This window comes from Panthera tigris, chromosome B1, assembly GCF_018350195.1.
Source record: "Panthera tigris isolate Pti1 chromosome B1, P.tigris_Pti1_mat1.1, whole genome shotgun sequence".
Taxonomy (NCBI): domain Eukaryota; kingdom Metazoa; phylum Chordata; class Mammalia; order Carnivora; family Felidae; genus Panthera; species Panthera tigris.
In genome coordinates, this window is record NC_056663.1 from 198997196 (window position 1) to 199022762 (window position 25567).

General features: G+C 54.0%; 1 protein-coding gene and 1 long non-coding RNA gene across 3 annotated transcripts in view; one reads left to right on the forward strand and one right to left on the reverse strand.

The window, feature by feature from the left end:
- Positions 1-25208, reverse strand: part of CRMP1 (collapsin response mediator protein 1) — a 76626-nt gene extending 51418 nt beyond the window's left edge. The window contains exons 1-2 of one of the 2 annotated variants that reach the window (XM_042984969.1): positions 24828-25208; positions 1064-1152 (exon numbers count right to left, since the gene is read on the reverse strand). In XM_042984969.1, the coding sequence (XP_042840903.1) occupies positions 1064-1152; positions 24828-25208 (470 nt within the window). Of the gene's footprint in view, positions 1-1063; positions 1153-20478; positions 20553-24827 lie in introns of those variants that run through there. The other variant, XM_042984970.1, reaches the window with a different exon arrangement.
- LOC122238128 lies at positions 22478-23714 on the forward strand. The gene is made up of 3 exons (XR_006217095.1): positions 22478-22526; positions 23195-23323; positions 23466-23714. It is a non-coding gene; the product is annotated as an uncharacterized LOC122238128 (long non-coding RNA).
- Positions 25209-25567: the final 359 nt, after the last annotated feature.

Here is a 25567-nt window from a genome sequence, read left to right on the forward strand (position 1 = left end):
AAACCACTATCTGTGGACTGTGCTCCCCCAAACTTGTATGTTGAAGCCCTGACCCCCCAGCATCTGAGAATGTGACTGTATTTGGAGAGGGGGCCTTTAAAGAGGTGAGTAAATTAGAATGAGGCATTAGGGAGGGGCCCTGACCCCCCAATAGGACTGATGCCCTTGTAAGAAGAGGAAGACAAGAGACATCAGGAGTGCATGCACAGGGAGGGACGACCACGGGAGGACAGCCAGAAGACGGCCATCCGCAAGCCAAGGAGCGAGATCTCAGAAGGAACCATCCCTGACGGCACCTTGACCCAGGACTGGCAGCCTCCACATCTGTGACAAGTGAATTCCTATTGTTGAAGCCGCCCAGCCGCAGGTTCTCCATTACAGCGAACGAGCACACTGGGATGTCACAGCTGGAGAGGACGCCGATAGGGAGAAAGTGGAAGAGACTTCAGTCCCGATGGAGGTCTTTTATTTAAGTACCACGGCCCTGTCCTAACATTCTTCCCTTCTCCCCTGCCCCCCTTCAACCCAATCCAGAAATTCTGGGCAGGTGGAAGAAAGAGCTGTGGGTTCAGTCCTATGTACCAGGTTGACACCTGTGCCTTGTCCCTAACGGACACTGCAGTGTGGGGCAGCTGTTTTGCCTGACTAGCCCACCACTTCCTGCAATACGACAGGAGGCCAGCAGGTGCACATCACAGCTCCCTGTGCATCTGGGGGCCTACAGAAGGCTCACACGGCAGGGGCACTCAATAACTGCTAGTCCCCTCCCCACCACTAGTTTGGAGCTCCTCCCTCCTCGAATCTCTCCCTCCCTGACATTCACAGGACATAGCACAGTCATTTGGGGACAGAATGCCAGCTGTCTGTATCCCCTAAGGGCCAGGCAGCCCGGGGAGACTGGCTTCTTCAAAGGCGTGTTTTGGGGGCACCTGCCCGGCTCATTCAGTGGGGCGTGTGACTCTTGATTTCAAGGTTGTAAGCTCGAGACCCACGCTGGGTGTAGAGATTACTTAAAAAATAAAATCCTTTTCTTTTTTTAAAAAAAGGTTTTTGGTCAACCCACTTTATCAGTCCATCTTCCAGGTAGACGTCAGCATAGAAGGACTGGTCGTCATTGATGATTCGTCCACCTTTGATGAGGAGTCGGTCGCTCTGAAAAGCCAAGCAAAGTGTTCAGTGTTACTAGGGAAAAGCCAAGACGTTTTTTGAACTTTTAATATAAAATTATCCAAATATTTTCAAAAGTAAAGAAATGCCATAAAAAAGCCCCCTCACGTCCATCACCCGGACTCAAAACCTTCCACACTTCGCCATTCACGTTCCACCTATTCTGTGCCCCCACCGACACTTCTGTTTTGTTTTTGCTGTGGTATTTTCCGATAAAATCCCAAACACTGTATCACGTCACCTGTAAATACTTCAGTGTGTATCTCTGACCATGAAGGAGTTAAAAAAAATTTTTTTTAAGTTTATTTATTTATTTTGAGAGAGACAGAGACAGCATGAGTGGGGGAGGGACAAAGAAAGAGGGAGAGAGGGAGAGGGAGAGAGGGAGAGGGAGAGAGGGAGAGAGCGAGAGAGGGAGAGAGAGAGAGAGAGGGAAAGAGAGGGAGAGAGGGAGAGAGGGAGAGAGGGAGAGGGAGAGAGGGAGAGAGGGAGAGAGGGAGAGAGGGAGAGAGGGAGAGAGGGAGAGAGAGAGAGGGAGAGAGAATCCCAAGCAGGCTCAGTGCTGCCAGCACAGAACCCGACATGGGACAGGAACTCATGACACTGCGATATCATGACCTGAGCTGAAACCAAGGCTCGGACACTTAACCAACCGAGCCACCCGGGCGCCCCAAGAAGTTTTGAAATAAACATAACCACAACCGTCATCTCAGCGGATCCAACTGACATGAATTCCTTTGTATCGGTTAATGGACCATGCTCAATTTTGCTTGGCTGTCTCAGAAATGTCCTTTGACCGTGGGCGGCTTGAGTGGTCCCGTCCACAGCCCCCACCCTGCATCTGGCTCTGTGAAGTCTGCAGGGATCTGTCCCGCCCTCCTCCCTCTCTGATGCCATTCATTTGTTGCAGAAAACTGGGTCATTTGTAGAACAGGAGTTTCTTAAGGCATCATTATTGAATATAATACAACTCAATTCAGAGACATCGTAAAAACTAGCAGAAAGACTATTAAAAAAAAACACAACTGCCCCGGAATGACCTCCAGTCAACGTTCTGATGTTTCTCTCTACCGTTTTCCGTGATGGTGGCGATCGTAATGCACGCATCCATCCACTCATCTGTGTCCCATCAGATGCTGCACTTTGCCTCGGCTCCCAGCCCAGGGCCAAGCCCTGAAGAGCCAGGAGGAACCAGGGACAGAGGGGAATGTGTCCTAGTGGAGATGGCGGAGGGAGAGGCAGAGGCTTCACAAGCCTTGGGTGGTGGGGGCTGGTTACAAGAGGAAAAGGGGAGGGTGCCCACCATGGGAGCAAAGTTAAGGAGCTGTCCCCCTTACAGGGGGCCAGGCAAGACCAGCTCACCCCTAGAAAATAAGTCGAGATAAGTTGTTCCAAACAAACAAAGTTCGTCCAGGTAGGGCAAACATTCATTCGTCTGGGCAGAGAGAACTGGAAGCCAAGGCCCAGAGACAGTAAAAAACAACAACAACAACACACACACACACACACACACACACACACACAGCAAATTCTAGAAGTCAAAAACCACAACTGTGTCCTTTTCTGCATTTTGCCATAAGGGTATCCCCAAGTTATCACATGTTCTTCACAGCCATAAGTGAGTGTCTACAAAGCATTTCACCTTGCGTCTCTCCACACAAAGTGTCTCCCTCGGCTTGACGCGTTAGGCTCGGTCCTCAGAGGCGTAACGACTGGGTCACACAGGATAAACTTCGTTTATGGCCCTTGATAAACAGGACCAGATAGCTTCCCAAAAGTATTGCCCCTATTTGGCTTGCGTAAAATCACCAAGCACCCTTGGTTCTCAATAATTGTTCATTTGAATTTCTTGGAGGCAGAGAATTCTTTTTGCTGTGTGCTGCTTTCTACTTGTGCTATCTCCTAGCTGGGGATGCGGCAATGAATAAGTAAATCACAGCCTCTCTGTCCGAAAGCCCCAGCCCTGGGGTAGGGAGACAGAGAGTAAACGGACATTAACAACTCAGGATAGTCACTTCTGGGGGAGCGTCCTCCATGGGCTTCCCTGAATGCAGAGCCTGAGACAAGGATTGAGGCAGATCGTGTATACGGGAGGTGACTGCAAGAACTGTCACGAAGAAGTAGGGTTAGCAATGCAGGGTGTTTGCTGATCTGGGTAACACTGGGGTTAACTGGGGCTTGATCCCACCCAGACCCTCTGAGGAACCGTACAGAATGCACGTGGCATGAACGAGGAAAAGGCAGAGGACGCTGTACAACCCCAGAGAAGAAGGGTTAACCCAAACTAAAGACTCAGGGAAGGCTTGCTGCGCAGAAACGGAGCCCACAGCCTGCTGCTCAGAACCCTCTGCCTGCATCTGGCATCGGCACCGAACTTCCTTCAGAGTGAAAGCCAAGGTCAGTGAGACCCTGCGTAATCTGGAATCCCACCACCCAGGCCAAGTTCACTGTCCCACTTGCTTCAGGTGTCTGTTCGGTGTCGCTTACCTGAGAGCCCTCCCGCCGCCTGCCCTGTTTGGAACATCATACACCTGTGCCCTGACAGCAAAACCCACCCCCTCCCCCCCGACTTTGTTTCACAGCCCCTACACGCTATGTATCCACACGTTTGTCTAAAATGTGACTTGGCCGCTGACATCAGCGCTGCGGTGGTCGCCCACTGGCTGTGGCAGACACAACTCACAGGGGACACCTGCATATATGCTGATGTAGGTGGACGGGCCACCTATAGCTGTGCCCTTCAAATGTCCTTACAAGACTGGTAGCTTCACCGGGGGAGAGATTTCATCTGTTTTCTTCAGTGTTGCATCTCCAGTATTGGACACAACCTGGCCGGATGGATGGATGGATGGCCAGATGGATGAATGGACACACAGACGGATCCCTGACTGATTCTTGAAGGACAAATGGATTAAGATGGAGAGAAAAGGTATCACAGCTAGGAGACAAAGCACTACGAGCCATGAGGCAAGGGAGACAAGTAGGAACCAGCACATCTTACCCCCCCAGCAGGAGAGTCTCTGTCTTCAAGCTCAACCGCTCCCAGGCCCTACAACCTGCCTCTTAGCCCTAAGACGGAAGCCAGCCACGATGTGCACATTTCCGGGGAGGATACTCCGGTACCAGGGGAAAGGGGAGGCATGGGCTCCGCACACCCAGAAGCAGAGACAAGCTTGTGTCCAGGTTTCCCGGGCACCGGAAAGCAGGGGAATGTGAGGCAGCAGCAGCAGCAGCAGCTGGTGCGTGGCTTCCAGAACACGGCCTCCCGCAGGCAGCTGTCTGCTCTGCCACATTTAATAGAGGGCTTTTCAGGCTCAGCCTGAAAGGTAGTGTTTAATACACTGCACACCAGAAGATCAGCCCCACCCTGCTCTTTCTAGAATCAGGTGGTGCAGCTTGTGTTCAAGTCCACCTCCTCCCCAACTACCAGCCGATTCTGTGTGCAGCTACTGCACCGGTCCGAGCTCCGACGTAGTCGGGTGCAAGTGTAGTTCTAAAACAGTAAGTCCGTGTATGATAAGGCAAGAGCCAATGTGACTCCCTGCTTTTCTTCCTTGAAATTAGCAGTGCCTTTGCCTCTTAACTGGCATGTTCAGAATCATGTCCTTTGGCACTCTAGCTCAGAGGGGTTTAAGTAGAGGCTATTCCCCAAGGTGAGTCCCGGGGGTAGTGAGTTTAGAAAATTCTGGGTTAAGCAGAAACAAAAGATGGTCCATATGACAAGAACCCAGATCCTTTACTCTGCTGACGTGTAACGTGAATACGCGAGCGGCGGACTGCACTTAACATCTTTTCCAAACACAGATCCTTTTGTTGTGTGGAAAGTTCTGACAAGGGAACTTTCCCCAGATGACACCTTGGGAATTGTGCTTTACGACAGTTCTGCTCTCCAAGCCTGTTTGCACCGAGTGGTTCTTGTGGAGTGTTGGGTCTGATCTGACCTCAGATGGAAACGGGGCTTAGAGACCGGGTGACCTCCCGTGTTCACACAACTAACGGGGGTACGGGTTAGACCCAAGGTTCCCTAACTTCCGGCCTGGCATCCACTGCACCAAACACATCTTAAATATTTCTTCTGTCACATCTTAAAATATTTTCACACTCGAGGGGCGCCTGGGTGGCTCAGTCGGTTAAGTGTCTGACTTCGGCTCAGGTCATGATCTCGCGGTTCGTGACTTTGAGCCCCACATCGGGCTCTGCGCTGACAGCTCAGAGCCCGCTTCAGATCCTCTGTCTCATCTTTCTGCCCCTCCCCCATGAGCTCTCTGTCTCTCAAAAATAAACATTAAAAAAGCACGTTAAAAAAAGAGAAGCATTTTCACACTCTAGAATCCATGACACCCATCATCAGATATAATTTAGAAAATACCAGATGTCTGTGACCCAAGGACCTAGCATTCTAGGGCTCCCTTTCTTTACGCAGGAAATCTGAGTGTAAAATCTCACACCAAGAGGAGTGAAGCTGGTGGTACATAATTGTTAAGAACGTAACAAAATAACAGTCACACATTTAAAAGAAAATTAACAATTCCCTGCCTCTCACAGACACACATGTGAACAAGGACAATTGTTCTGTGTTACAATCACTCTTTCAATTCTTTGAAGGAAATGAAATATCTGACTAAAAATTCAACAAAAGTCCAACAGCTAGAGTATGCCAGAGACTGCCATTCATTCCATGATGACAGCTGTGACCTAAAGGGAATTATGCTCAGTATGGCTCGTGTCCTTGGATCAGCGTTACATCAGAGCAGACTGTCCAGAGTCAGATGCAAGGTCCAATCTCTGTCTGCTTACTATCCATGTGACTTAACCTCTCCTAGCCTCAGTTTCCTCATCTGCAAATGGGGACAACTGTCCCTGCCTCATAAGGCTGTTGGGAAAAGTCCATGGGGTATATACACAAAGCACTTAGCACAGGTCTGGCATGTGTAACTACTCAGTAGAGTCACACATTGTTTATTCTTTGCCATTTTCTATAGCAGGAACCACACTCAATAAATAACTAAGGAAGGAGTATGTGCAGCTAAAAGAAATAGCACTTGCCCTTAAGGAGTTTTCAGGCCAGTGGGGGAGACTGGGAAGGACTGGGACAGAGAGAAGAGCAGAGATTGCCAGGAGCACAGAGGTGCCCCAGTTCCAGCTCTTCCAGGGGAAAAATGCTTATTTAAGCTGGAAGCATGAATGGGAATTAGCCATGCGGCAAAGGACAAAAGAGACTACAGAAAGAGGTATGACATGGGGACAGGCACAGAGGGACAGGGTGTGCTGGGGGATCCATATGTGGTTTTATCTGGCTGAAGTAGGACCTCAGGGTGGGGACCTGGAGAGGGGTTCAGATGCCAGCTCAAGGGGACCCTAACGCCATGAGGAATGGAGTCTGGGCGGGTCCCCATGATAATGAAAGGGTTTTCTTCAAAGAAGAACTCAAACATACAAAAGCTCCTGAGCTGAGACATCACACAAATACTGGGCAGAAGTAGAAAAAGGGAAACTGATTAGAGTTTCCTCAAAGCAGGGGTTTCTCAGTAAGATAAGCACTAGACAATTTTGCAAACTGTATCATGGGCCTTAAAATTGCTGATGACCTTTGATATAAAAATTCAGTGCTGGGAATCTGTCCTCAGGAAAATATCCCCAAACAGGTCAAAGGATTGTACACAAAAGTGTGATCCAGAATTAATTGCACTCGTATAACCACACCACTAATGGGGTATCCTTCATCTGCTAAAATATTTCCCAGGAATTTTTAACGACAGACAAAAGTGCTAGGCAATAAAATCTTAGCTGAAAAAGCAAAATACCAAACTCTCTATGTGGTAGTAATTCAGGGGGGAGAGCAAATCTTTCTAATAGTAACAGACTCCCCCCAGCAGAGACTATGGGGTGCTCCCGTGTCCCACTGCCCCTTGCACACCCCTCTGCTACAAGACTGAGCATCTGTCATGGTCATGGCTCATGTGTCCATCTCCCGCAGGGCTGGACCTCCCTTCCTGGCCAGCCTTGCCTGGGGCGATTCATCTCTGGATCCCAGGGACCAGCCAGAGGTTGCTGAGCAGGAGGAGAGAGGGAGACACACAGGAGGCAAGGAGAAAGGGAGAAAGAAGAACAGAATGTTTGAAAAGAGAGAAGGAGGAAGTGAAAAGGGGAGGAAAGGAGTAAGATAAAGAGGGGGGGAATGGACGAGAGAGGGAAGAAAGGAAGGGAGGAAGAAGGGGTGAGGGAAGAAATACAGCACAGGAGAAAAGAGAAGACTGATACATCAGAAATCCCTTTTTCTGCTTTTAAAATTCCCTGAAAGCTTAAGCCTACTGCCTGGGAATAGAAGCTGGCTTAGTGCAAAGCCTGTACAGTGCAGATGATGCTGAAAGAGCTCTCACGAAGGGCCACCTAAACCTTGGTTCTGGGCAGGAATCACATCTCTGCCAAAGGTCCTGTGAGTCAGAGGAGAAGCTCAGAGAAGGGGAGGGCTTGTCTTCAAACCCACTATTATCTTGCATCCAGCCTCAACTGGGAGGGAGCCGGTGTTGGCAGGACGCCTTCATTCTCTTCACAAACACTAAGTACTATGTTGAGTGCTGCTTACAAAAATTAGCTCTTAAAGCTTCAGACATTCTTACCCATACAACAGCAAAGTAAACAGCAGGCAGCCTCAGCTAGAATGCGAGGTCTGGGTCACAGCGAAACGTTTGCATCATTGTCCACCCCTGAATGAATGAAGCATTAAGCCTCCCTGCATTCGGTTCTCTCTCCTGCTTGGTGGGAATAAAATCTGTCATCTCCACCGCAAAGTCATAGGACTGGAAGATCCATTAAGGGAGCCTTGGAAGAAAAGAGAGGTGCAGTTCTCATCTAATCAACCCCCCAATCACTCGTTTATGAACTGGAAAACAGCAGAAAACCAAAGCTGTTATTACAGAGACAGGGAAAGACAGCGACTATGTCATCAAGGAGGGGACATTTAAGCTGGGTTCTGAAATGTGAGAAGTTCATGAAGCCAAAAAGGGGGGGAGAAGGGGAGCATTCCAGCAAAATGAATAGTATATACACAGACACGACGTTTCCAAAGTTCCAGGTTCCACGGGATGAACAAGGAACGGAAAGGGCAAGCTGTGTGCTGTCCGTGGTCCTGACACATCATTGGTCACGCGGATAGCAAGGTTTCTCCCAACCCCAGGATGTTGAAGATCCCTCTCCCTCCTCCAGCCTTGTAGTTCTTCACTGCTCTCCTTTCTCAGCTCACTGGCATTTTGTAATCTTTACATTTCCAGAGAACACAAACAGTCGTGCCTTATGCTTCACAATGTATGCAACTGGTTCCAAGTACTTTTAACTCATAGTACAAGACTTTAATTCTCCCAAGAAGTTGGGGGGAGGGAAGTTGGTCTGCTTCGACCAATAGAATGAGAGTAGATGTGAGTGCACCAGTCTGAGCACAAGCTTCAAGAGGCAGACGGGATTCAGCTCAATCTCTTGACAGTCCATCCTCTGTCACGAAAACCGCATGGCCAAGGATGGAACCTCCTTCATTCGGAGTCCCAGAAGGAGATGGTATGAGGAGAAAAGTTGACCCAAACAGAAGCTTGATGACAAATCTGGCCAAGCTCTGCTAATACGTCTCTACCACCCACAGACCTAAGAGCAAGAAACATTTCAAGTTGTAAGTCACAGAATTACAAGGTTGTTTGTTTACGTGGCATTATTGTGTCAAAGCAAATTGATACGCCATCAAGATTCTGTGCTGACGGGTGCCTGGGTGGTTCAGTCAGTTGAGCATCCCATTCTTTTTTTTTTCCAGTTTATTTATTTTGAGAGACACACAGAGAGACAGTGCAAGTGGGGGAGGGGCAGAAAGAGACAGGGAGAGAGAGAGAGAGAGAGAATCCCAGAGAGCTGGATGCTGTCAGCACAGAGCTGGAAACTCACACAAACTGTGAGATCATGACCTGAGCGGAAATCAAAAGTTGGGATACTTAACCAACTGAGCCACCCAGGCGCCCCGAGCATCCCACTCTTAATTTCGGCTTAGGTCATGATCCCAGGGTCGTGGGATTGAGCCCCACATTGGGCCCTGCACTGACTGTGGAGCCTGCTCAAGAGTCTCTCTCTCTCTCTCTCTCTCTCTCTCTCTCTCTCTCTCGCCCCCTCTGACCTGCCCCCACTCTCTTCCTCTCTCTAAAAAAAAAAAAAAAAGAAAAGAAAAAGAAAAAGGAAAAAAGATCATGTGCTGAGAGCTGCCTGAGGGATTTTCCAGCTCAAATACTTCACAGCCCAAGACTCAGTCCCTACCTTTAATAACCAGAGCCCCCTTCCTCCCAGGCCCCCCTTGCAGATCTCCCAAAAGGTGCAGCTGCGCACTCTTATTCATTCACAGAAAACTAGCCCATTTGCCTTTGATTTTTGCCTCAGGGGACAGCCCATCAGCCTGCAGCCCTTTGCTTCGCAGCACTTTCCAGGAAGGCAGCTCTGGAAAGGGCAACAGGCCTGAGACCCAATCTAATTAACACACATTTGCTCTCCCCTCGCATGGGCAGAGAGCACAGTGGCATCTTCCTCTTTCATGAATTAGAAATACAGGTGGTCCCCATGGATTGCAGACCTTCTCTGGAAGCTTGGGCCCGTTTCCATGACAACCGCAGTTTTAACAGCAAGGTCTCAGGTCCCGTGATACCAGCAGACATTCAGGAAAATACTCCCTGATGGACTGAATATCTGGTTTTAAAATAACACACCAGGAGTGGGCAGGGCCTTCGGGCTGCCCCAAAGGACAATGATGCCAGCTATCTCTGTATCTACGTTGGGACCCACTTTGTGTCTCCTTGTCTCTGCTTTTTACCTTCCATAAAGCAATCTGAACACAAATCTTTTCTCTTTAAGGAAATCACATTCCTGAGTGCATACTAAGTGCCAGTTCTGCATTCATTTTTAACTCTTAAGTTGCCTTAAGAAGTAGGTACGACTGGGGCGCCTGGGTGGCTCAGTCGGTTAAGTGGCCCACTCTTGCTTTGGGCTTGGGTCATGATCTCGCCGTTCGTGGGTTTGAGCCCTGTGTCGGGCTCTGCACTCACAGTGCGGAGCCTGTTTGGGATTCTCTGTCTCCCTGTCTCTCTGCCCCTGCCCTTCCCCCTCTCATGTGGTCTCTCTCAAAATAAATAAATAAATAAACTTAAAAAAAAAGTGGGTATGGTTGCTACAAATGAGGAAATAAGAGAAGTGAAGTAATTTCTCAAAGTCACACAGCCAGTTGGTGCTGCCTGATTTGAACCTAGCTCCGTCGGTACCTACAAAGTGACAGCCCCATTACCCCCAGGTAGTTCTCCCCTGTTCTCCTCATTGTACCTGGTTAACATGTCTGAGCCTCAGTTCCTTCCTCTGCAAAATGGGGATAAGCAAGAGCCGGACATGTATACACATTCCACTATTTATCCAAGCACATTCCCAATGCCAAGCACTCACCTGACCTCCTAATGGGGTTGCTGCCATTATAGCCGAAAGGGAGTAAGGCAGATTCCAGGGCTCTGGAAGTTGCAAAGGGCTCCAGGGAGGGGAGATATTAAAGGCAGAGACCTATTCGCCTAATAAGCATTGGCAATGCCTCCTGTGGGCCAGATGCTTTCACACTCATTATCTCATGTGACAAAGAGGCAGAGTGGCCTGATGGTTCAGCACGTGGGTGCCAAGGCAGACTGCCTGGGCTCAGATCTGGCCCCGCCCTTACTGGCCCTGTGTCCTAGGCAAGCTCTCTCCCAGCCTCAGTTTCCCATCTGTAATGCAGAGAGCTCTTTTGAAAGTTAAATGAATTAACACGTGGACAAGCACTTAGAACTGAGCCTGTTGGTTTGTTTGTTTGTTTAAGTCTTTGCAAGCTAGGGAGTCTGATCGCATACAGATGCTCAGTTACATCTTCGACTTCTAAATTCTCATTTCACAACCAAGACTTCCAGATCGTGTTGCATCTGGTCCAGAAAGTCCTGGCATACACCTGCTGATTCCCACTTCCCGCGGCACCTGCCCCCCATCCGCCCTCGCCACCTCTCCCCCTGCTGCCCGTCTCGTCCCTTCCGCATGACAGCCAGTGACCTTTCTGAAACACAAAGGCAACCATGTCACGCCCTAAAACTGCAACGTCACATCCCGTGCCTTCCTCTGGCCTTCTTGCCAAACCTGCTCTCCCCAGTGATCTCCAGCTCAAGGTCCTGACCCCAGGAACACGTGGTCACCCTTGCAGTCCCCACAGTGCGAGGCCTGTGCCTTACGGTTAGCATTGCTTCGTGACGTGTTATATTCAGCTCGTCTCTTGTCTCTCTCTCCCGTGAGACTGGGAGATCCTTCACACCACAGACCACAGCCTATTTCCCACACAGCTTCTTAGCTGGGTGACCTGGGGCCAGATACCTAGCCTCTGTGTGCTTCGGCCTCCTGCTCTGCCAACAGAACGAATCAAAGTAGCAACTCAGAGGATTTCTAGAGATAATGTGTAAAAGCACTTTGCACACCTCATACACGGAATACTGGCCTAGGTGTTAAAACATGCCCAATGGGGCACCTGGGTGGCTCAGTCCGTCAAGCATCCGACTTCGGCCCAGGTCATGATCTCGCAGTTCGTGGGTTCGAGCCCCATGTCGGGCTCTGTGCTGACAGCTCAGAGCCTGGAGCCTGCTTGGGATTCTGTGTCTCTCTCTGCCCCTCCCCCATTCATGCTCTGCCTCTCTCAAAAATAAATAAACATTAAAAAAAAAAAAACCCATGCCCAATGATTAAAGTTTTATTTTGAGTCTGTTTGGTTCTGCATGCCCAGAAATAAAGGATACCGAAAGAAAAAGGAGAAAATGGAAGGCCGGGGGTCGGGGGAGGAAAGAAAAAGATTGCACCTGGAAAGTACGCTCCATGAGGAATAAAGAACTGGGGCCATTTTGGAAAAGAGAAGGTCCTGGATAAGGAGAAATGGCTGAGAAATGCCTTCCAGGGCCTCCAGAAATATCGGCGTAGAAGAGGAGGAGGGCTGTGACTATCCAGAGGGCAAAAATAGGGCAAGAAGCAGATTCTCAGTCCACATACCTAAGAGCTTTTCAACGACAGAGCTTCTCAAGGATAAAGCAGGCTGACGAGTAAAGTGGTGATCTCCCTGTCACTAGAGGTATGCAAGGAGAGGGTATTTGGAATTCCTACACTAGAGGAGAGATAGGGGGCTGGGGGAGAAGCAACAGACACTACTTCCTGCCTTCCTAACCACACAAACGCTGACAAGTTTACATAACTTAAAAGGCTCCTTTCGACTTTAAGACTGTATAAATAAAATATCATTAGGGCTTCAGCCCTAAGGGCCTATGAATATGGCAGGATACAAAAGACAGGGCAGCATAATTTGGGGACAGGTACAAAATCTCAAACAGCTCCCCGTGTGCTCTATGCAATTCTGCATCAGAGCCATTGAGTCTTCCTGTGGGACTGACCCCAAGTCATTATTCAGTCAAGGCCTAGGGGACACGTGTGCCAGGATCTGCACCCACTTAAATGGGAGGCCCCTATTGTAAAATCGTGCTTGTCGGTGGGAAATACGATGAAGCACCTTCAAAGATCAGACCTGCCCTCTCCCCACCGCCAAAGTACCACCTGGGCGGCCCTCTTTGAGCTCCAAAAACCCTTCATGCCACCCTCACGTTCTTCTGGACCGTAAACCACCTGAACACGAAATCCACGGATAGGATTAGTTAAATGTTAAGGAAAGTCAAATGCAGAAGTGGCTAAAACCTCGCTCAGCAAAGCAGCACCATTTACAACCTGGCTTCATTCATCCAGCCACCCACGCAGTCTGGAGTCCCTCTGTGAGTCACCAGCGAGCTGCAGCACCCCCGAGAGATGCCAGAAAAGCTGTCCCAGCCCTCCAGAGTGTTCGATGAGGTTGGACAAACCACAGTTACGGACGTGCCAGTGCTCGTGGCTCCCGGCCCCCAGGGGAAGGATCCTCCACGGAGAATGGGCACAACTTACACAAGTGCAAAGGGCCAGAGAGGGTAAGCCCCGTCAGGAGAAAGTTCCAGGTGCCTGGGGCGCAGGCCTGAGGAAGGAGGTGGGCGAGCGCAACCTCCTAGGCTCACAGCCATCACTTCCCTCCGTTTACTGCCTGCTCTCGTTTTCTAGACCAGCCCCTCCCGGAAACACCTTACTTAGACCCCACTCCTTCTCCCACACCACCAACACCGACTCAGAGTCCCTTTCGCAGAGCAAAGTTACGATTTCATCATTGCATCTCTCCAGGACCGTGAATCTCAACCTGTGTTCAGAAGACGCGTCCAGGAGCGCCTGGGTGGCTCGGTCAGTTAAGAGTCCAACTCTTGATTTTGGCTCTGGTCACGATCTCATGGTTCGTGAGTTCGAGCCCCACGTGGGGCTTGGTGCTGACAGCACGGAGCCTGCTTCGGATTCTCTCTGTCTCCCTCTCTCTCTGCCCCTCTCACGCTTGTGCTCTCTCTCTCTCTCTCAAAACAAACTTAAAAAAAAAAAAGAACATGTACAAACAGCATAAAAAAGTGGCAGCATTCTTAAAGTAATGAAAGACATACACACCGCCAAGTCGGTGGCATTCATCGGCGTGCCCTCCCTACTGGTGTCACCGCCCGTCTTCGGAGGCCTTTAATTGGTCGTCACTGCCCATGCTTACTCTTCAGCACCCTGGCACTATGCACTGCCCTGTGTCCTTTTGATATGCTCAAGGGCAAAGTCCTCTGATGCTTCCTTTCCAGGCCAGGGGGTGCCTTTGATTCACAAAAACTGACACTCATTTGATACGTCCCAGCTTGTGAGCGTGCGGAATACCACCTGATACGTGTCACTGGAACGTGTCGACTTGGTTGCAACAAATACGAATTTTAAATGCTGATCAAAATTTAGCGGTGCATCTGCAGAGGATTTTGTTTTGTTTTTTGGATGTGTCCCTCTGCTCACAGCACATGGGCTGAGAACCACTGGCTGCTAGAATAGCTCACATTTCCTATCTTCTTGGGTCTCCGATCTCCGTAACTGGCCCCTTGGCTCTGACCCCCCATTCCAATCTAGATTTCCAATTGTCCACTGAGACCCCTCGGCTTGGCGCTCCTTCCCCCACTCAATTCGAGTGCTTTTTCTTCCAAACTCACCCCTCATGCGTCCCGACCACCTCATCATCAGCTCCGACGGGTGTTGATTACCACCTTCCATGTGCCGTAATTTTCACACTTAACCCTCATATCTCCTTAAGAAAGTCTAACATCGGGCTTCTCTCCACTGATTTGGGTCTGGATCGTGGGACTGGCTTTGGCCGCGTGACTATGAGCCACGGTTGAGCCCAAGTCCTCAAAGAGGCATTTCAAGTTGCCACCAGACTCCCATGCTTCCCTCCTCTGTTCCTTCAGCCTGAGTCTCAAAGTGAGGAGACACAGGGAACAGACCGCTGTTCACCGGCATCCGGGGGCCGAGCCACAGCCAATCCGAGGCCCTCGCACAGCGTGAACAAGAATTCAGTGTCTGTTGTTGAAAACCAGACCTGGCGGCTGCTTGCTATGGAACAACGCCGACTAACACGCCTTCCCACGGTGGGAACAGCAGCTAACCTACAGACGCTAGACCATGTGCGGGCACTACTCTCAGCATCTTCCATGTATTATACTAACTCGTTCAATTCTCAGAAAGAAACAACGCGCCCAAATTACGCAGGTAGTATAGAAGTCAAGCCCAAATTGTCTGCTTTCAGAACCCACACTCTCACATACACTGCCTTTATGACACCATCTTCCCAGTTCAAGAACTTCCTTGAAGTTCTGGTGGCTTCCCGTTACCCACAAAATAAAATCGGAGTATCCAAAACGCGGAACTGGATCCTCTAATCCAACTCTATAGAGAAAAGGAATCTGAGGCTCAGGGAAAGGAGGTGATTTGCCCAAAGTCAAATACCCCACTTCCCTTGGAGCCGGACTTGGAATCTAATCTGCTCCCCCCCTATCGTGTTGGGTACAGTCTACCTGACCTCCAAAGCATTGTAGAATTCACATTTCTCTCACGTTCCTCACCCCCCAGTCTATCGATGACTAACCCCTCACTCTCTTCTGACCATATTCATTCCCCAGTCCAAGTCTTACACATGCTTTTCCACGTGCCTTACACACTCTTCCCTTGTCTCCACCAATCAAATCCTTGAACGTCTAGCTCACGTTGTCCCCCCCAAGCCTCAGGCAGTCACCTCCCACAGCCTCCACCAGCAGAGTCTCCCCCTCCCCGAGGCCCTCTAACACCTGTGCTCTGTCATTCTCGGTTGCTCGCGTGTGCACTCTGTCACCTAGGCGGTAAGCTCGTTAAGGTTATGGATCATGAGAGGGGGATTTTTTCCACCGCCCATCGCACCTCGCACAGTTCAAACAACAGAACAGACATGTGGCCAACCCTTGCCGTTCACCTGCCACCCTGAGTTTTTGTTTCCTCAAAGAGACAGCCCGAGTTTGGAGAGGGAGACGATCATCTGTCAGCCACTCACAGTGTGCCAGGCACATACACATATGCTACATCACGTGTGTCCCATGTATTCAGTCTGGGCCAAGTCTATCACGAGACACAGACATGCAGGGCTAAGTTGGCATAGCTAGGTTACCAAAGAAGCTAACAATATCATGGTTACCCCCTCTGAAACACCTTTTAAGAATTTAATTTAGGGGCACCCGGGTGGCTCAGTCTGTTAAGCATTCGACTTCAGCTCAGGTGATGATCTCACGGTTCGTGAGTTCAAGCCCCACGTCAGGCTCCGTGCTGACGGCTCAGAGCCTGGAGCCTGCTTTGGATTCAATGTCTCCCTCTCTCTCTGCCCCTCCCCTGCTCATGCTCTGTCTCTCTCTCTCTCCCTCAAGATAAATAAACATTAAAAAAAGAAAGATTTAAAAAAGGGAATTAAGGTGGGATGCCTGGGTGGCTCAGTTAGTTGAGCATCTGACTCTTGATTTCAGCTCAGGTCATGATCTCACGGTTCGTGAGTTCGAGCCCCACGTCGGGCTCTGTGCTGACAGCTCAGAGCCTGGAGCCTGCTTCGGATTCTGTGTCTCCCTCTCTCCCTGCCCCTCCCCTGCTCATGCTCTGTCTGTCTCTGTCTTAAAAATAAACATTAAAAAAATTTTTTTTAACAATTTCACTTAAACAAAATAATTTTCCCCCCAAGAAAATGGCCCACTTCCCTCTCTCTGGTCACGAACTTGATGTCGCTAAGCATTTGCTTCTCTACCCTGGATGCCGGAAGCTCCGAATCGCCATCAGATGTCCAGCTGCACACCTCCAGTGGCCTGAAATACTGGCAGGTTTGTTCCCTGCTCTACTTTGATCCTCAGGAATTTCCTCAGGATCCTCAGGATTTCACTATACGCATGACAAATCACTGTGGGCGTCGCAAATCCTTTGCATGAAAAGAAAGGGGAGCAAATAAACTGAATACCTATCGATACATTGAGCGGCGTCCTCGGGAAGAAGCAGGACGGGGCTCACGTGGGGTTTGCACGCTTGCACATGAGAGTCACTAACTGAGTCTGATGTTTTCCTAACTCCTGTCTTTCTCTCCTCATCACCGTTCGATCGAACCCAGGCACACACACAGACTCACACAGATTTCAACCAGAGAGTGATTTTCAGGGCAGGCAGACCAGCCCATCTCCCCCTTCTGCTTCAATCCGGCTGTTCATTCCTCCGCAGGCCACTGCAAGAACTCCTCCGTGCCACTAAGCCTCTGTGAACCTTCGTTTTCTCTTTGGGAAACAGGGATGATCCAAGTAACCCGCCTGCCTCATGGGGGCGCTCTGGACACCGAGTCAGATCACGGAGGTCATGGTGAATGCTGTAATAATAACAGCCTGCAAAACCACCAATGACCAGGACTCGTGAGGTCCTACTTGCAATAGTAATAATTCATAACCTCTGCGTGGACACGCTGGTCTCCCCCCACAGCGGAGCAGGCCCCCCACTCCTTAGTGGCTCTGCTGGGAGACGAGAGCCTGTGCGGGGCCAGGAAACCATGTGCCTTTGTTTGCTGATAGCCACGCCCAGGATGTTCTAACACTTAACCACCGCAGTGGGCTCCAGAAACAGCTCTAGCTAAGTTAATCCCTGGCTGTGCCATTAATTTTTTACAAAGCTACACATGAAGGAGCGCCTTGTAAATATTTTAAACAACCTTGGGGGGTGAAGCGAAGCATTTCTGCTTTTTCCCTCCTCTCTGTCGGGTGCTCTGTTCTCTCAGGAAAAGGCTGAGGTGGGAACCAGAGGGGAAGATGCCCGCTCACCATCAAGGTGGGTAGAACGTCTTCCTAACTCAGCCCTGCCCTGCCTGGGATGTTCCTTTCTCCTCTGCTCAAGGTACCCTCTCCCCTATCTCTGGATTCTCTGCGTAAGCTGGAACCTTATCCCGATTGGCCAGATGACCACGCTGAGGCTCACGGGGGCACAGAGTGGCCAAACATGAAGCAGGTGGGGTCCTTGGGGACGAGCTGAGAGTTTCTCTTGGTCTTTTTCCAACCCCCAAGGCCCCTCCACGGGCCACGCCCACCATGGCTATGGAAACATCCAGGATTTGTTCCCGATGCACAGAGCAGACTTGGAAGCAGAGGCTGGGTTCCCACAATGCGGACTTTCCTTCAGTTTCTCCAGCATGCCGCACTCCTCTGCCTCTGGGCCTCCCTCCACTCAGGCAGAAACAACCCCCTCCCCCATCCTTCCTGTCCCCCATCCCAGGACTAGGGTGAGTTTCTCTGCTGTGGTTTCCACCAGGCCCCTCGGTGTCCCCTTACGACAGCCCCCACACCTTGGTGCAACTTCAGGCGGAAATGTTAGTCTTTGCCAAACTCTGGGCAGGTAAGAGCAAAAAGCCCACCTCCTTCCTATTTGGCCTCACACCCCGCACAGTGCCCAGCACAGACCAGCGCTAATTTAATTTACCGAGTGAGTATGACTGCACAAGCCGGGGGTGCAGCATCAGGAAAGCCACGGTGCCCCCCCCCCCCCCCCCCCCACTTAACGGCATTCTGGTTCCTGTCACAACATGGACGTTATCAGCAAGAGACCCTCAGGAAGCCGAGGGTCCTGCAAAGGGGCTCCAGTCAAGTCCATCCTCTCTGGTTTGCTCTTCCTTTAAACCATAGATCTTCCTGGATGGAGTGGGCTTATGTGGACCAAATAAAACACAAGTGTTCATCAAGAGCCTCCTTCCCAGGAACTAAGTATAATTCTCAGCATCTCCTTCCCACTTCTCCAAGCTATTGAAGCTGTTGGAACCACTCCACTGGGTTCTCTTTGACACACAGGCCGACTACTAGCTTCACACAAACACTAAAGCAGCAGAATCAGCCAGCAGTCCCAGCTGCACCTACTGTGTGCCTGGCACACACTCAGCGCTTTGCCAGAGCTCTCCTGGATGCTCATCGGTCCTGGGAAGTGGCCAGCGTTAGCCCATTTGGGGTATCGGAGCACGGAGGCCAAGAGAGCTGGCAGAGCAAGGATGAGCAGCCAGATCTGTCTGGTATGGAAGCCTGGCCAAGTCACCTCCGCTCAGCGGGTCACAGCAGGAGGGCAGGGTGGTTGCGGTGTCCCTGAAGGCTGAGAACTATTTGAGTCTGGGGCACCTTCCAGACCTGCCTCAAAGATCATCCGGCCAAACTACCTTTTTAGAAACCAGGGTCCTGGGGGTGGGGGGTAGACAGACCTTCCATGGGCCACAGCCACAATGGGACCCAAGGCTCCAGACTCATCTGTCACTGCATCCATCACCTGCACTGCCATCACTTGCCCTAGTTCCTCTCAGGGGGTAGGGCTAGAGAGTCCCAAGGCAGGGACCTGGTTCAAACACCCTCCCCTTCCACTTTCCTCCCACTTGCCTCGCCTGGGGTCAACCAGACCCCTTCCAGTGAGTCACAGGCAACTAGAGTGTTAAAGGACTGGCCACTTACACCTTCATATCTCAGAAGGCAGGGATCATGGATGGGTTAGAGACGGTCTCTACCCTCAGGGGTCATACCTCTGGACACAAACTCACCAAAGGTCTGCTGGCAAGACCTGAAGCTGAGCCCAGGAGGGGTTTTCTAGAGGAAGACTCAGACCACAGTTGGACAGGAGGCATGGGGGGGGTCTCACCCAGCCTTCCTCTCACCCGTGCCCCAGCCAGTGCTCCAGCCTCTGGGAGGTTTAGGTAGACAATGCCGCCCTCAAAGGATTTATCGAGAAGACTCCATAAAATAATGTCCGCAATAGACTGGGCAGGTGAATGGGAAGTGTCCGCTCCCTCCCCCTACCCAAGGCTGCCCTCCTGTAGGTGCCCTAGGGCTCCCAGAGGCAGGATTCTGTGTAAAGGAGTAGGAGTAGGCTGGGTTTCCTGTCCTCAAACCTCAGGTGTCACGCTGGAGGCTTCTATCACACCTGGAATCCCACCTCCCAGCCCCCGGCTACCACCGAAGGCCCACTGGCTTCCACAGCGCCTGTGGGGCGCATCCTTCGGGGCTGGTTTGGCTCCCCTCTGGTGCCAAGGAGGGAATGGGGTGGAGGCCAGGTCTCCTCACCGCTGCGTCCTCAGCCCTCAGCTCCCCACCCAAGACAAAGCAGGGATCCTTTGTTTCCGGCCACACCCAGGGCCGGCGGCGGTAGGCTCGGGCCCACTGCTCTCCTACCCCCCAGTGTTAACCCTTCTGGGGCCACAGCTGCCAGTGCAGCCCCGAGAGGGTTATTTTTAGCCGCGGTGAGGCACGGGAGGGGCTCTGCCATCATGGCGCTGTTTCTGGGTCCAGACTTCCACTCCATCAGTACGGGCAGGGGAGGGGGGGGGGGGGGCAGAGGCATTTTTCTTGCCTCTGGCATGGAAGGAACCCGGCGGCGAGGCGCAAGAGCTGGACCGTGCAGAGGCCGGGCGCAGGCCAGCGGCCCTCCCCGCCCTAAGCCCGCTCCAGGGCCGGAGGGAGGGGTTCGGGCCCCCGCGCCCCTCCCTCTTTTGTTCAGCGCCGCATCCACCCGGTCCACGCCACCCTCTGGCACTTCCCGTGGCGGAGGCGGGGGGGGGCGGCGGCGGCAAGCCCGCGGGGAGAGGGACCCGAGACTCCGGCCCCGCCTAGCCGTGCGGGGCTCCCCCCACCACCACCATTGTCCCCAGAGGCTGGGGGGGAGGGGGCTGCAAGGCTGAGATCAGCCCCGCCCCACCCGCCGCCACGCAGGAAGCCTCGCGGGCCGCCCCTGCAGTCCCCCCGCGGATCCCGACCCTGGCGGCGGCCACCCCCAGCCCACAAAGAACGGCGGGGCGGGGGCGGGGGCGGGGGCCCGGCTTACCGTGATGTGCGGGATGCTCTTCCTGCCCTGGTAAGACATGGCCCCGCTGGCGCCCTCGGCCCGGCCGGCGGACCCGTGGGGCTGTCTTTTCGCTCGGCCCGGCTCTCAGCCGGTCCCGCTCCCCGCGGGCGCGGTGACAAAGGCCCGGGAGGGCAGAAGAGAGGGACGGAGGCTCGGCGCCCGCGGCTGCCCACGCGCCCGCTGCCCCGGCTGCTCGGCCCGCCCGCCGCCGCCGCCGCCGCCGCCGCCGCCGCCGCTCCGGCTGCCAGCACCGCCCGGCTCGGTGAGGAGGGCGGGAGGAGGAGGGAGAGGCGAGGGCGGGAGGAGGGGGCTACAGACAGACAGCTCCTCCCGGCGGCGCGGAGCCGAGCCCGATTCGCCCCTCTCGGCTCGAACCAGGAAGCTCTTCCCTTCCGATCCCCCCCCACTCCGCCCTCCGTCCCCCCCCCCCCCGCCCTCCCCGCCAGCCGCCCAGCCCCGCCGCCCCCCGCCCCGCGCACACGCCCTCGGCTGCGCCCCGGCCTCGCTCTCGCGATTGCAAAGGTCTGGTTTTCAGGGTGCTTTTAAATGCCAGAGACGGCCTTCGGCTGCGCAGACGGAGCCACAGGTGTGCGGCACCGCATCTGCGGGCCTCCGGGAACAGCTGCGCGGGGGAGGGAGTGCGGGGCGGGCGCGGAGGACCCGCCCGAGCTGCTGGGGGGCGTTCGGGGCCCTCTGGCCCCGGCCCAACGACTGCCCCCCCTCCTGCCTCTCGTGCCGCAGCCTCCGTTTGTCCATGCGCCGTGCACACTCCCTGAATAGAGGAGTTAAATTAAGCACTTTTCCGTCTCCAAGGCCTGCAAGCCGTTTTATTCGGGCTGTACCCTCTTCCTCAACATCTAACCCCAGACAAAGGTTACCCATCTCCCAGACTCCTCGGCAACGGCTTCTCCGTAAAGCCTTTCCTGCCACCCTCCCCACTCACATCATTGAATCAGCCTCCCTGAGGGCTGACCAGGAGCCCCACTGCCAGGCCGATGGAGTGCAGCAGAATGAGACAAGGCCCTAAGCCAATTAATTAATGGCTGACGGCTGCACCCTCTGCAGCAGCTTCTCCTCACACAGCAGCCTGGCCCTGGGGCCACCAGGTCACCCCCATGGTCTTGCCTACCAGTGGTTGCCTGGAGGGCCGGACCACTGGCACTAAGGTCCCCACAGACCCCAGGAGAGGCTAGGAGACAGGAGGGGAATAGGATGTCCTGCCTCCCAGGGTACAGTGTACCAGAACCCCAGCACCCCTGACCCAGATGTTCCTCTGGGGACAGGTGGGCAGGAGGCCAGTGCATAGCCTAATAAACAGGAAAGCAGAAAACGAAGGAAGCAGGAGTCCCAGCAAGCCCCCACAGCCCTAGACAGGTGCCCCAAATCTCCAGACAGAATAAAATGCTAACTTTCTCTGCCATTCACTTTCTGCCTGCAACATACTAACCCACAGTGTATTTTAGAAGACCCATCTTCTTTACTTTCAAGTTGCCACCCAGAGGGAGGGTGTGCTAGGGGTGGTAAAGCCCCCACTAGGCAGGTTGAGGCCTGAGGCCCTTACCTTCACAGGCCACCTAGAGGCCAGTCACCCAGACCAGGACAGGAGGCCAGAGATGCCTTGGCCTTGAAATGGAGGTGGGGTTGTAAGTTCACAAAAGAGAAACATCTTAGTACTCCAGGCACGCTAGGCCATAATTTTCCCATTATACAGGTGGGAAGTTAGGGCTTACATAAATAAAATGATATCTCATTTATTTAAAGTATTTTAGCTACAGCAGAACACTATCTGGAGGCCAGGTTCCCGCACACCTTCTCTAGAGCTCACTCTCCTACATTCGTCCATTCAGCCTGGCCTCTGGGCTCGAGCGGTTGGTTAAATCCTTGTTGGTGACCAGAATTTGCAGGTCTCCGTTCCCATGACGCTTGCATTCTCTTCCTCAGCGTTGTTAAGTCCTAGGTTCCACGTACTGGGACGTCCCCAGGGGCCACTCAGGGCAGGGAAGCTCCGGGGCTGGGGACAAGACCACGTGCGTATCGGGGGAGGGGCACTGGTTCGCGATTGGCCAAACAGATCTCTGCTCCCAAGCAGACTTCTCCGGTACAAAGCGCCGCAGTCGCTGGGCCTTGAGCCTCCGCAAACGCTGCGCCGGCGCTGCAGAAACCCCTCCTCCCTCCCCAGGAGAGGGCTTTCTGGGCCGGGGGGGGGGGGGGGGGGAGGAGGACTCCCGGCCCCATACCCTCTGCAAAGCACTGGAGCCGCGAAGCCCGCCCCGGAACCCAAGCCCTGTGGCCGCCTGGTCCACAGAAAGTAAAACGCATCCTCTAGGGAGACCGTGAGCCCCTTGGCTCCGCAGCCCCGAACCTCGAGGGCTCTGGAGCCCTAGGCGCGCTGGAGGCGCCGCCTTTTGTCCAGTCCCCGAGAAGCCACCGAGAAAGGGAAGAGAGGGCCAGAGGAGGAGAGGGAGGAGTGGAAGAGGTGAAGCGACCAGCATAGCATCCCCAAGTGCCTAGGCGCGGCTGCGGAGCCGGCCCAGGCAGAGCCTGGGGGCGACGTTGGCGCTGGTGACATTGACCGTAGCTTTGTCAGGGACGCACTTCCAGACTGCTCGGGACGTGCACAAAGCTCTCTCGCCGTCCTGATATTCCACCACGCCTTATGGGTGGCTGGGAGAAAAAGGCCATCCCCATTTCACAGGTGGAGAAGCTGAGGTTCAAAGGGCGAAGTGCCTTCCTTGGCTTGGAAAGCAGTGTTTCCCGGTACTGACCCGTTTCTGGACCCGCAGCCCTGAGACCTCCGGCAAGGGCTCAGAAGCCCGGATCCCAGGTGAGGTCAGCCACCAGGTTAGGAGGTGGTGAGGGAAGAATAAGAAGGGGCAGGGAAAAGAAGATGACTCTCTTGATGTCTCCCTCCCTTGCCCCCCACCCCCTCACCTCACACACCATCATTGTAGACCTCCCCCTTTCAGGGCGCCGGATTCAGGACCACGGAGAGCTCCCGAGCTGCGGGAACACCAGGCGGAAGGCGATCGGGAATGGGAGCAGCAGGAGACCCAGTATTGCGTCCCAGCAGCCCCGGGCTGGCCCCAGCCCCCACTCCTCCAGGAAGCCCTCCCAGATTTGTCTGGATGGAGCTCTGCTTCCTCCCTCTCGCTTTATTCCTTTCATAGTATTTAAGGGGAGAAGGGTTAATAAAAAATGATAGTAAAATTCAAAAACGAACGTTTATTGAATGCTCACTGACTACCAGCATTAACTGATGTAATTCTCACAATGAATCTATCGCCCACCCTGGCCTGGGGTGGGGCCAGCGTGCTGAACCAGGACTCCAGCACCAGGGGTCTGGGGCCTGAGCAGTGCTCAGACTCCGAGTTCCCTGCTAAGCTGACAGCTCGCTGGCCCTCGGGTGCTCCAACTTCCGTTCCCCCGGCATCTGGCCCCGACCCTCACACATACATCCCAAAGGTGTGCTGTCTATCCATCCATCTTCCTCCAGTTCCCTGGCGACCTCTAGCTTAAGGGAGAAGAGCTATAGGGCCCACGGCCTGGCATTCCCTCGCCCTAATGCGCCTCCACTTCCGAGGGTAAAAACCTCCAAGTCTAGGAAGCTAGAGACTGGGGTTCAAACCTCCGCTCTGCCTCCAAGTTGCTCTGTGAAGAGAGCACACTGGCGTCGTGCTGTGGGACTCAGGAGCGTCCCCTGAAGATGTCGGTGCTTGGAGATAGCAGTTTCTAGTTCTATCTGCCCGATCCCGCTAAATCTTTAACCAAACCTTTGCCCTAGAAAGCACAGAGGGAGCACACAGGAAAGGTTTCTTTCAGCTTTAACCTGTGTGACCACAGGCGTTTCACAGAACCTCTCCCAGAGCCTGGTACACAGTAGGTGCTCTATAACGACTGATGAGTGCGTGAAAAAATGAATGGACGAATGCGGAAAGGAGCTCCCCTCCTTTTCACTAAGCAGAGAATGGGGATCCCTGGGTTAACTTCACCCTAGAGGTCCCCTCGCATTTTAAGGGTCCATATGGCACCTTGGGCCAACTTACTTTCTCCTTCTCAGAACCTTGCTCTTCCTTTCTGCAGAAGAGGAGCGGGGGACTGGATCTCGAAGGACCCTCTGGAGTCTCACGGGCTAGGCTGGCCAACCCCAACCAAATCGCACAACCTCTCCGACCCTCCGGGGTGATGGAGTGGGGGAGGGGCCTTCCGGAGCCCTCTCAAGCCTGGGGGCAGCGGCTCCAGCGCTGCCCTCGGGCGGCTCCACGCCCAACTGCCCCGAGGGCCCCGCCCCCCCCCCCCCCCGGTCCGGTCCGCGCGCGCCCCGAGGGTACCTGGCCATTGTCCCGGCCGAGTGGCAGGTCGCGGGGCGCGGGGCATCGGATACGCAGCGCGGGTGGTCGCTCTTCGCGCTCGCCCGGCGAGCTGACTGCCGAGCCCGAGAGCTCGCTCACGTCGCTGGCCGTGTCCTCGCTGCCGCCGGGCCCCGGCAGGCCGACGGCGTCGGGCCGGCCAGCGCTGCGAGGCGTGCGCGCCGAGCCGCGGCGGCCCACGCTGTACGCGTCGAAGTCGATGGTCTTGTTCTCGTAGGCGCCCTCCACCGCGGCGAACATGCCGCCGTACTTCTGGCGCGGGGTCTGCGCCGCGCTGCCCGGCCGCGCCAGGTACACGGGCAGGTCGTCCTCCGTGTTCCACGCGCGCCGCCGGTCCGCCATGCCGGTCCAAGGCCGGCCGCCCGCCCGCGCTCCCGCCCGCCCGCGGCCCTGGCCACCGCCGTGCGCCGCGCTCCGCGCTCGCTGCGGGCCCGCGGCGGCCCAGGCGCGACTGCGGCCCGGGGAGGGGCGGGGCGGGGCGCGCGGCGGGGCGGGGCCGGGGCGGGGCCGGGGCGGGGCCTCCGGGCGGCTGCAGGCGAGCGCGGCGGCCGGCTACAAAGGACCGGGGGGCGGGGCCCGCGGCGGGGGCGGGGAGGGACAGTGACGCGCCGGAGCCGCAGCGCCGAGGGCGGGCCGCCGAACCGCAGTGCCCTCGCCGCACCCCCACTCCCCGCCCCCAGGCCGAGCGCAGGGCGCGAGGA